The following is a 12302-nucleotide window of genomic DNA, read 5'->3' as shown; positions in this document are numbered from 1 at the left end:
AGATGAGTTGGAAGAAACCTGTGTTTGCACGTTTTTGTTAAAGCCTGTTTGTTCTGTCTTGTCCCTGAGTTTTGGACAACTTTTATTTTGGTAAATAAAAGTTTTGATCGTCACGCAATTGAGTTCTCCCTTCCTTCCTCCGTTCCGCTCCGGTCCCCCACGTGACATCCACGATGTGCATATTTATAGAAAAAAAATGTTGTTAACGTAATTTGTAATTTATTATGTTTTCTTTAAGTATTTTAACTGTGGAAAGTCTTAAGGGACAAATATAAGCCCTGCCTTTCCACAGCAGCCTTTTTTAATGTTTTCCTTTTGATTTAATCATAATCTTGTTTTTTTAAATTAAGGAGGGAAAAAAATGTTAATTCCATAAATTCCTATTTTTTGGCGGATGACGTGTCATAAATTACTCATTTACCTTTGAAATTATTGATCTAATTAGCTTTCTAATTAAATTTTTAATTACTTCACGTAACCAAAATGCTTTCTGATTTTGTGAAATAAAAACATCATTGATTACATTGTGGCGAGTTTTTATAGTGTTATAACTTTGGCCTTTATAAATTAATATATTTCTGTGAACGCTACAGGCACTGGCTCTCACTTGGTCTCGTCAGGCCCTTGTGACCAGGGGTCATCATTAATTGATTTTTGGAAAAAAAATTAATATTTAAGTGCGAAAAAATTAAAATTAATTTTTTTGCGGCAAGGCCAATTAATGGGTATTTATTGGATTTCTAGCCATTAATTGGTAATTTAATGGTATACTAGCCGTGTCAATATGGTCGAACAAACTGGTCCCTTTAATCTTTACTTTTAGTACAAAAAATATCTTCTGAGTTATTGGTGATCACATCAGCTACCGTCATGTTGGGGTTTGTTTTATAATTATAATTTGTCGATTCCTCCTAAGTTAATATGCGAATTGTCGGAACACTAACTGAGGTTAGATGAACAGTGAATGATAGAACATTCACGCCAACATTATCATGCGCAGTAAGACACCTTAGTAATAAGAGGTTTTGCTATTTATTACACATTCATTTATGAACAAAAATGTGTACAACATAGAAACATCGGAGATAGTGAAAATGTTAGAGATTTTCATTAGATGAAACGATGTGGGAAACAAATTCGCTGTCCCAGAAGCGGTTGTTAGAAAACAAAAAAAGTTGGGCTTCTAGGCAATTTGTTGACAAGTTGTACCGTTCATCCGCATAGGCACGTCCGGCAGCACTGAAAAAGCGTTCTACTATGTTGGAAGTTGGCAGTATAAATGTTGTATCGATAAATTGATCAAAGGTGGGCAGCATCATGTTCAGGCGGCGCCGTTTTATCAAATTTTGGCCGAAGGCCATATCCGATGACTCATCTATTGGACTTTCATCGACCGGTGCAGTTTCGGTGACTTTGAGAGCCTCCACTGCTTGACGCTCTTTTGCCGTAAGTTGACCATGTTTTTGGTTTTGAATTTTCACAATAGCCCTCTCAAACATAGGCGCTTGAACGATTTCGGCGTCGGGGCTGAGGTGATGGGCCATGGCAGGATGGGACGACATTGCAACATCAAAGAGGTACCTCGCCTCTGCGACTGTCAGATCTTCTTGCTGCAAAGTAAGCGTCAAAGAATCCAACTTGGCCAAATCACCGTTGAGTTGAGTGAGTTTATGAACATCCGCTGCGTTGAGAAGTAAATCCATCACCCTTGGGTCGGTGGTGAAAACTTCTTTTGCAAGAATTTTCTGCAGCTCGAAGAACCTGCGCACCATCTTTGCCGTGCTTGACCACCGTGTCTCATTTCTCGTCAACGGTCGAAGGTCTGTGTACTCATCCAGTAGTGCACTAAGCGTGCTGTATCTCAGGCGAGCCATCAAGGAGTTCAACTTACAGAGTACCTTAAAAAAGTAAAAGCAGGAAATAAGAAATATGCTAAATTTGAGCAGGTTAAAATCGCCTTGCGTAAAATTCCTTTGATAGAAGGCGTGGCCGCGTGGGGTATGTGAAAAAAATATTGTGGAACCGCTGTGACAGAGTGCACTCTGTCTTCAATATAGATATTGTGAGATATAAGTAAGCAGCATAGAAAAGAAGTTCACCTTTTCGTAGGGCTTCAAGAGTTCTTTGACAGCGAGGTTGAAGCGATGGGAGGCGCAGCCGACCAGAGGAACATTGCACTGCTTTGCAATGGCTTTGTTCACCTTGCAGTTGTCGCCACAAAGCGCCACCACGTTGGCCATAGACTTGCCGTACCTGCTAAGGATGTCTTCGATGAACACCAGGTGGTTTTCAGCCGTCTGTGCCTTGGGATCCAAAAGTGTTGAGAAGCCGAGGAGAGCACTTTCCCGACCGCGTGGGCTTATATACGAGGCGAAAACGCCAACGTAATAATCGGAAGAACAAGTCCATCCGTCGAATACCACCGCGAATCGGGATGGCAGATCGAAGGCGATTTTCTGTCGCACACCCTGTGTCACCAAGGCCAAATACTTCTTTAAGGTGTTTGTGCAGATTGGCTCCGTATTGCTGATGTCCCTGATGGTAGGCCGATCAACAACATTGAAAGGCTCCAGGTCGATACAAACCAACCGCAGCCACTTGAAGATTCGTATTCCTTTTCGGCAAACGGTTGAAGGTGACGACAGGAAATTTTCTATCGATCCAGGATTGGATGACTCCTGCTTCTTTGCATCACTTTCTTTCTGCAAGTGCTGACTTTTAATGTGGCTTTCCAAATTGCTCCAACCGGTGTTGCGCCGTTGGATGCGCTCGGCGCCACATGAGCAGCGCCATTTGCCGTTGACGACATCAATCTGTGTGAAGTACTCTCTAACCATTTTTTCCTTCGGTCCCATAACCGTGCGAAGATTACAATTAATACAGCTTAATAGTAGTGGTGTACAACATGTGCGTATGTGCATCCACGACGTACGTGCTTGAGGCAAAACGTGAGCTAATCAACAAGCCCGATTTTGTCCCGACCAATAAAAAGCTGCTTAGCAACCACACTATGTACGTACAGCTACCGTGTTTCCCCGAATATAAGGCCGGCCTTACTTCAAAATCATCGTCAAAAATTGAGGTTTTGAAATAAAAATATGTGCAAAAGTAATAAATTTTCGCTAAAAATTTCTTAGAAAAGCATTGCCGTTGTTAAATAACGTTGATATCTACGGTTTTCATAGGTAATATGAGCCTCTTATTTGCAGGAAGGTTGAATTTCATTTCTCATAAAAAGCTGGGCCTTATAATGGGGGAAACACGGTAGCTTACCCGTATGCATGCACTGTCCCGATTGTGCGTGTATATGCCCTTTACCGCATACGAAATGCTCGCGCGGCGAGAAAATTTGCACGTTTGTTGACGCAATCGACTAACAAAAAACCCCAATATTTTCGCAATTAATGGGTCGCAAACTCGCAATAATTGCTAATTATTTAAATTTTGCAATAAATGGATTTATGAATTTAAGCAACCATTCCATTAATTTTTCGCAATTAATGGCATTAATTTTTCACCAATCATTTATTGCTGACCCCTGCTTGTGACTCACTCTTGGTACTCGTCTAATCTTGTTTTAAATGTTTCACGTGAAAATGCCTCTTCTTTTTAGGTTTTAAACATCATTTTGTTGTTAGAGATTAGAGGAAATAAAGATAGGAAAATAAAAATATCTCTGAATCTGTGTAATATTGTATGTTTCATGATTCACACAATGTGATCATTTTTAAATGGATTAACAAATGATTGTTGTAATGATGTAAGAAATTATGATTATTTTGGGGACGGGCCTTTCATAAACCTTTGTCCCTTTTTTCAGGTAATTTGTTCAATTTGTGATGTGATGTTTTTTTCAACATGATTGAAAAGAAAATACAAATACGGATACAGTTTAAGAAAACACAATAAATGTCTCATTTATTTTTTTTGAAAAAAAAATGTGATTTATAGTTTCATGAAGGCAGCACGGCAGCACAGTGCTTAACGCATGTGCGGCACAGTACTGAGGTCATGAGATCGAACCATCTTGTGCGCAGTTTACATGTTCTCCTCGTGCTTGCGTGGGTTTTCTCCGGACACTTCGGTTTCCTCCCACATTCCAAAAACATGCATGTTAGGTTAATTGGCCGGTCCAAATTGTCCCTAGGTTTGAATGAGCGAGCGAATTGTCTGTCCCTGTGTGCCCTGCGACTGGCTGTCAACCAGTTCAGGGTGTCCCCTGCCCACTGCCCAAAGATGGCTCCAGCACCCCCGCGACCCTACTTCGGATAAGCGGTGCAGATAATGGCTGGATAGTTTTATGATATGATATTGTATTATTAAAAATAAAATGTATTCAACTAATGTGTTAATCTTTCAAAAACAACAGCTTAAATAAAATTAAACTGCATTGATTTTTATTGTGTTTGCATTTAAGATACCAGACATGGCACTCCTGGGTAAACAAGTAATAACGACTTTAAAGAGAAAAATGATAAAAGACTGTCAGTATAAATAAGAAAAAAATATTTACAATGTAGTGCTTTGAAAATTGCCCAAGTCATAATGATAATGCAATAATTAAGAATGAAAAAGATAGTGTGTCATGACAATAGTAAAATAAGCAGTGAAATAACATTCAGCAAACAAAAAAATGAAGATGGTGTATTTTTAAAAGATCCACATTGTATTTCAGATCTATTCCAATATGTACTCCTGCATGACGTAAATAGTGTTTATTACAGAGTCTTCTGGTCCTGCCGTGGCGTGTATTGATGATGTTATATCCGCCTGCACACACTTGCAGGTGCATTTCCCTACCACTGTGAAAATGCCATAAATTTAGAAAATTGATGGGAAAGCCATCGTTGCTGCGCTGAAAAAAAAACCTAAATATGTCCCCTCACACTGGTTGTTGCTGTTTACACAATGACATAACTGCCAGCGCTGGCTGACAAACGACCCCGAGGGGCCACTTTTGGGTGAAGGGCCGCGGTCGCGACCTTGAGAACCCGGAGGAAACGGCTCACTGAGGAGGGGGTCATCCACCCATTTGTCACCTGCAGTAATGGTCGCGTTACTGAAAAAAGTGTAATTGTTACAGTTACTAGTTACTTAATTTAAAAAGTAATTGTGTTTCCCCTAAATTACTGACACCCAGAAGTAGCGTTTTACTCTCACAATAACATAAGTAGGTGATAAATTACTGTGTACACGCACATTGAATCGGACCCCCTAAATTTCTTTAAAAGTAGCCACAAAATCCAAGAAATAATAGAAAAAGTGAAAACCAATCTTTGAAAACGGTGAACCCTTCATATTTCTTGGCTTGAGCAATCTTGAGAGTTTGCAAACTAAGATAACTGAGACACTCCATATCCATTTTGTTTTTGTCTTCAAACCACTTGAAGATTTCCTCCATTCTTGGGTAATTTCCTTCTTTGCGCCATGCATGGTGCATTGCAAAATAATTTTACAAATGAAAGGGAGAACCTCATCACTAATTTACAATATATTCTGTGCTTATGATTGCCCCATTGATTTTATTATTCCTGTATAAGGCACGCCCCCACGCCCATGTGCTACCTAACATTTGGCTTTGGTTACACACAATAAAATATTTGTGTATAATCTGACCTCCAGATTTCTGTATTTTATTTTGAAGTTATGAATATGGCTTGAATGTAAGTATATACGGTAGGAATGATGTCGGAATATCAGTGTGGAGGAATTACGCTCACTCTGACGGATATATATACATATATATATATATATATATATATATATATATATATATATATATATATATATATATATATATGTATATGTATTTAGATACGACCACCTTCTTTGACAAGCAGTCAGGTAGGTTATCCCCAAAGTGAAAACTTACCAAAAAGCTGACATTGCATTTTTGGGGTTTTGATAACTACAGTTTGCCCAGAGAGATATTCTACTCACCCAGGCCAGAACAGGTTTGGCCAAGATCACAAGCGATCAATACACCCAAAAAGGAAATGCCGCCCTAAAATGGTTTTGTGTCTCAACAGGGCACAACTTCTAGTTGATATTTACCTTTGTTTTTCTGGCGGATTGAGGGATTTATGCTAATTTGTGATCAAACAAAGACTTTTAAACAGTAAAAAGACATTATAGTCTATGATTGCTTAAAAAAAGTGTACTAATGCACCGCTTTACAAAGGTGAGTTACAAATTTTTCTTACTTCATTCAATGCCAGACGTTTCCCTCAAATGGAAAGGTCACATCGGTGATCGCACTCCTGCAGACGTGCAAAAATGTTTATCCCTCTCTGCCCCGACGACGACAAAGGAACTTTTTTATCCGGAAAGAAAATGAGCTCTGTTCGTACTTATCAGGTCAAGTCGAGTCACATTCATTTGCATAGTCCTTAATCACAAAATGTCTCAAAGGACTCTGCAGGTTACAATTACACCATCCCCTGATCTTAAACCAAAATTCATAAATAATATTTACACACTTCACCATGCCTAAGCTAGCCATACGGGGGTCGCCTTCACACTTCAATCGCTGGATACAAGAAGCAACAATAGGAAGTGGGGGATCCTTTTATGTGTGGACAAAGATTTGATCCAAGCCACTCCCGCCATTTAATGATTTTCCTTTCTAAAATAATTCTCAAAGGCTTGATATATACTGATGAGCTGCGCCAAACCCTTTACAATAGTTTCTTTGAACTAAAACAAAAGAAAATGTATTCTTACGTTTTTGGACAATGCTTCTTAAAACGCATTTTTACGTTATTGCCCTAATCGAGTTAAAAACGTGTTATAGTACTTGTTCCCGTTAAATATAATCGATTTACGGGAACGTGTTCCTTTGTAACGCGTTACTCCCAAGATTGGCCACCTGTGCCCAAGTCAATCGTCCACCTCCATCATCGGGAGAACAGCACGGAGGTCCTCCTCGTCCTCCATCCCCCCCTTTTCCCTCGCTTGCCCAGGAGAACAATAAAGCCGTGTCAGTTTCTACAGGAAGATACAGACAAAGTGAAAGAGGAAACAATTGGTTCACAACAGGACACAAGGCGGCGGCGGAGGATAACCTGCCTTCAAAGATGCTGCTGCGGATCATATCGGAATAGTTCTGATGGTGGCGCACTTCAAAAGGCTCCTCCGGGCTCCCATAGCCAAGCGTTTTTTCCTGCTATTCTTGTGGCCGGCTTTTGCTTGGCTATAAGTAGCCTGCATCCTGTCCCTCTGTGGTCTCAGGTGGATAAGGCTTGTTTTTCTTGCTGGGGGCTGGCCGGGCTCTTATTAATGGCTTCGCTGGCCTCCATTGCTTCTGTTGGCAACTGTGATGGGCTTGTTAGTAAATTGCACGTACGAATTGCGCAAGATCTCCCAAATGTTTGTGGCCCATGTGGGTGAGCGCATCCATGACAATGTAGAAGCAACACAAGGCATTGAGATGTTATGATTTCAGTAGGATAAAATTTGAATCACTTTTCCAAGATTAGCTTAGAATGCAAGTTGAGGAAACTAAAAAAATTGGAATTTCAAAATAAATACAGAAATAGTAATAATAATAATAAAAGAGCATTGACACTATTATTATGAAATCAAGCAGTCTTAACCTTTTTTTGTGTTACAATTGCTACTTCAAATACAAAAACCACATACGTTTGTTTATTACATCAATGCTTCTTTACGTTGTTGGGAACGTCTTTTTTAACCCAAACGAGTAAAAAACAAGTTTTTGCTACCTTATAAAATGCTCTAATTGAAATGGTTACATATCTATTATTTTGACCCAGCTATAAAAAATGTAATAAAACACTAACTACCCCCAAAACTGAAATAGTAAGTGGATTGTCTGTCAACACAATGACAGCCAGCCCCTCTCCCGCTCATTTGAACTTTGCCATTTTTCTGGTATATCTGAAAAAAAAATAATGGAAGGTCTATTCAGTTTAGAGCTGGTAAATATTTTTCAGGCAACAACGTCACTTCAGACCTTTCAGATGAACGTAAGTCAGGGAAGTATGTCATTAAAATCCGGGCAGCCTTTGATACCAAAACTAGCTATATCTGGAATTTTCAGATTTGCACAGGTAAAGCGACAAGTGGCAACACTGAGACGAAAACAGGAAATTATGTGGTCCTTCATGTGACTACTGGACTACAGGGTCACAAAGTCATTTGTGACCACTTTTGTCACCAGCTCTGACCTTGGACAAGAACCTCAGAAGAAGAAACTTAGCATAGTGGTAACAGTAAAGAAAAATAAAGCAGATCGTTACCCACACCAAAAATAATTGAAAAAAACCTATGTATTTTTTCATGGATAAGGAAACCTGGCAAGGTGAGAGGTGAGGAAAAATGTGATGATATAATATTTTTAGTGTATTTTACATTTGGTTTTGAAAACGGGTCGCCACCTGCTTGCTTACATGGGGTGTGTTACCTAAAGGCTCGGACAAGAGGATGGTTAAAGAGACAGTGTATTATTTGGGCCGCCATTGTCTTCTATGTTTTGCCAGCCTCCATGGCATTGCTGAGCTAATCCATAAGCAAACGTTTTCGTGAGACAGAAAGCAATTCACTTTTCAATGAAAACCACGCAAGTTGAAATTTTGTTTAAATTATGCAAACGTTGCTTCTTCTGCCAAAACATATGTAACAAAGCAGCCACAGATGACCTTATTTTATCTTTTTTTGTTTTCCCATTTGTTCAATTCCATCAATCGGCTTTACAGTGTCGGGAAAACATGATGGTTCATATAAAAATTTCTTGAAAACAATAATTGAAAGTGCTTTCCATATAAATAAAACTTCATACAGACAACTGACACACGGTCAAGCGTAGAGGCTATTGAAGAAATTCCTTTGATTTGCTCAAGTTACTTTCACTTTTGATCTTCTTGCAAAGCCTGAAAATGCGTTGAGTACGTTTTACTGAGGTTTCGAGTTTAGCTCATTAAAGTTGACATACTGACATGTGCCATCATGACAGGATGATCTTTTTGCCTGCCTGCACTTGGCATGCACAGAGTCCGACACATTTATTTCAGGAAGGTTGAAGTCACTTCTCTTTATTATATTAGTAAAAAAGTCAGTCACTTTAAGCCACACACATACAACTTATTTCTCCCAACAACAATAGTAAGTAATGTTTAGAGGTATTTGAGATTTTGCCTTAAAATTTCATGCATATATGATCATTTTAATCATTTTCGTTGTTTTTCATAAAATAATTAGTTCGGATAGAATATACTAGAATAAAAAATCCTTTATACCAACAAGTTCTCAATGTGCATTTGTCATAACTCTCTGTTTGATGTTCTTGGTCAAACGAAAGCCATATACATTTTTACGTTTAGGTTTCCTTTTCCCTAATGTTTGATACATTTTGTGTCGCATACTTTCATGGAGTGGTGTTGTATCAACGTTTGACGCAGACGCTGCAGGTGTGTGTTTGGCCATGGGTTACAGTTTTAGGTAAGAAAAATCTAGAACCTGTGTAAAGGATTGGTTCCACAGGATTCTGATGTCAAGTCACATTTTATGTATAGCCCTTAATCACAAAATATTTTAAAGGACTGCACAGGTTACAAATACACCATTCCCTAAAATGAAACCAACATGGGGCAAGGAAAAACTCAAAAACCTCAACATGAGGAAAATAAAAAAAAACTTGAGAAGGGGCTTCACAATTGGTAATCAGCGTACCATGATGACCAGGGTGGAATAGATTTTGCATTGGGTAACAATACACAAAAAATATTGAACATCAATGAGAAAAACCTTGGTAATATGTAGAGATTGTCCAAAAAGTCCGTGACAGCTACGACGAAGCTTCCCGTCTCTTCTGGCTGGTCGATACAGACGTTGACATGCTTCAGGTCCAGGCACTGGTCCGCTGACTCATTTCGAAACATACTTCTCCCTCATTTCACCATCAGCCAGGCAGCAGGGAAGGACAGGAAAAGAAACGTGTAAGGTGGGCATCAATCATAAGCTAAAGAGTAAAGTAAATTGCTTTAAATTCTATTTATTGAATTTAGAATCTAATTTGGTGGTTACCGATTTGGCCAGCATATGGTGCTCACGGTTTCCCACCCAAATTAATTTGACATAGCCTCATATTTTCTCAAGCATTTATCATGAAATGACTTAATACCTTTCTTCTATTTAGGTAGGAAAATACTAAACTAAAGAAGCTAAACTGTTTGTTTGAATCATCGATTTTTCAGTTCATTGATGTGGATAATGATTGATCGGGCCAGAAGGAAAATAGTAGACACACACTAATAAAAAAATCCATGTGTTTGATACTAACAAACAGCATTTATTTACTTGACAGGGGAGGATTAAATTACACATAAAAAAAAGGACATCTTTGAAACAAGCCCTCACAGTCATAGAAAACATGAACCGGCAAATAAATTCGTTAGCAATGAGAAAATTGTTGATCCATAAACCCTCTTAAATCAATCAACTTATTTGTAGACTGGAAATTATTTCATAGGATGCCATAAATGAAGTATTTTTTGCCCTTGCACCAAAACAGTTAGTTGTAAAATCGTTTCTTGGTAAAGGCCCGGTCACACAGCCGTTTGCGTCTGTATCGCGGGTAAAATTTTGCGTTTTTTTTTTTGCCCGTGGTTGCCCGCGATGGAAAATGCACAAAATTGGCCAACCCGCTGTTCATCGGTGGTTTGCCCGCAAAACAGACGCCGGCGACTGTTCCGCTTCCTCATCGCGTCATTTCCGCGTCATTTTCTCGTGTGTACCACGGGTATAAAAGCTGCTGAGCCAGCGTTATGCCGAGAAATGCATCCTTGCCGAGATTTGCGTCCCCTCGCTACTACAACCACTTTTACCTCGTTTTATATCACTTTTATATCACTTTTAGGGAATTTAATGGCGAACATATAACCAAAACCACTTCGTCTTGCATTTGTTGGGAATGTAATACAACTTAAACCATTCCGTCTTTGTATTTGTTGTGAATGTAATCGAACGGTAATGCACGCTGTATACAAATCACTTTTGAGCAGGTAACATGTTTATTTTGCCTTTTTCTATTCAAATCGCTCGTATTGAAACTGTTATGCACTCTACCATAAAGCTTATTTCTGCATAATAAGCTTTACGGTAGAGTGCATAACAGTTCTCAAAAGTGATTTATATAAGATTTTTTAAGGGTTATTTTTCTATCTTCTTTATTCATTATTCATTATCCGTTGTCAGTCAGTTCATAATACGGATCCATGTTCACCCCTTGACGTCTCGAGCACAACTGACGTGCGCTCGGCAAATCGCGCTGTATATACGTGGAGAAAGGCGTTTGACCGTCACACGCGTAACACGCTAATTTCACGTAATAACACCGCGATACAGGCGCAGAACATGCTATGACCGTGCTCCACCCACGATTACCCGCTGAAATTTTGCGTCCTACCCACGTGTAACCACGCCCTGGCCGCGGCCATAGCACGTCGTGCCGTGTCATTTCCGCGTCATTACCTCGTGTTTACCACGTGTGCCGCCCGCGGTTAACACGTGGTCTAAAGTTTGTAGCAGCGCAAAACTTTTTCGCGCGGCCAATCGCGGGTGAATTTCCGACCGCGAGTAAAGCACTGCTGTATCTCGTCTATATGGCAATCTCAAAGCGTCCAACAGCGTCTTCTTCACGGGCAGAAATTTCTGGCCGTGATTCAGCCTCGATACGCCCGTGAAAGGCTGTGTGACCGGGCCCTAAAGTTTTGGGCAGAGCAAAACTTTTTCGCGCTGCCAACCGCGTGTGAATTTCCGACCGCGTGTAAAGCACTGCTGTATCTCGTATGTATGGCGATCTCAAAGCGTTCAATAGCGTCCGCTTCACAGGCAGAAATTTCTGGCCGTGATTCAGCCTCGATACAGACGCAAACGGCTGTGTGACCGGGCCCTTAACCTCACGGGAACCAAATGAGTCTCGCCCTTCTGAAAAAACAAAGCCCAGTCAGTACTTTTCCCAAGAAAACCCGCCAACCACTCAGGAGTTGGTCAGAGGGTCGGGCAGGGGGTTGTTGGGCCTTGGGGGGAGAGCTTCCATGGAGCCGTATCTCGGGCCAGCAGCAAAAGAGAGTTTTTGAAGCGTGCATGGTGTTTTACAGGTGGTTGGTGGGGATGTGTCTTCAACATGATTGGTCGACGCTAGGCAAATTCATCCCTTGGGGAGTGCAGTTACTTTCTTAAATGTAGTCGGCTGGCGGCATTTTTCCTACAAAAGTTATCATAGTAAACAAAAACATAGTTTAGCTTCTTCAATATTTTGACATGTTTTTGGTCATATGCAT

General features: G+C 40.0%; 1 protein-coding gene across 1 annotated transcript; it reads right to left on the bottom strand.

Annotated features, from left to right (window-relative positions):
• Positions 1-886: 886 nt before the first annotated feature.
• Positions 887-2902, bottom strand: LOC148353056 (uncharacterized). Its single transcript, XM_088353402.1, has 2 exons — positions 2100-2902; positions 887-1898 (listed from the first exon to the last, which is right to left on the bottom strand). The coding sequence occupies exons 1-2, from the start codon at positions 2853-2855 to the stop codon at positions 1098-1100; spliced, it is 1557 nt and encodes a 518-aa protein (XP_088209528.1). The 5' UTR covers positions 2856-2902; the 3' UTR covers positions 887-1097.
• Between the last annotated feature and the right edge of the window lie 9400 nt (positions 2903-12302).

The sequence above is a fragment of the Urocampus carinirostris genome, chromosome 14 (assembly GCF_059441175.1).
Source record: "Urocampus carinirostris isolate Australia breed hairy pipefish chromosome 14, RoL_Ucar_1.0, whole genome shotgun sequence".
NCBI classification, from domain to species: domain Eukaryota; kingdom Metazoa; phylum Chordata; class Actinopteri; order Syngnathiformes; family Syngnathidae; genus Urocampus; species Urocampus carinirostris.
Note: the sequence above shows the minus strand (reverse complement) of the source record. Positions and strands in the feature narration are given on the sequence as shown.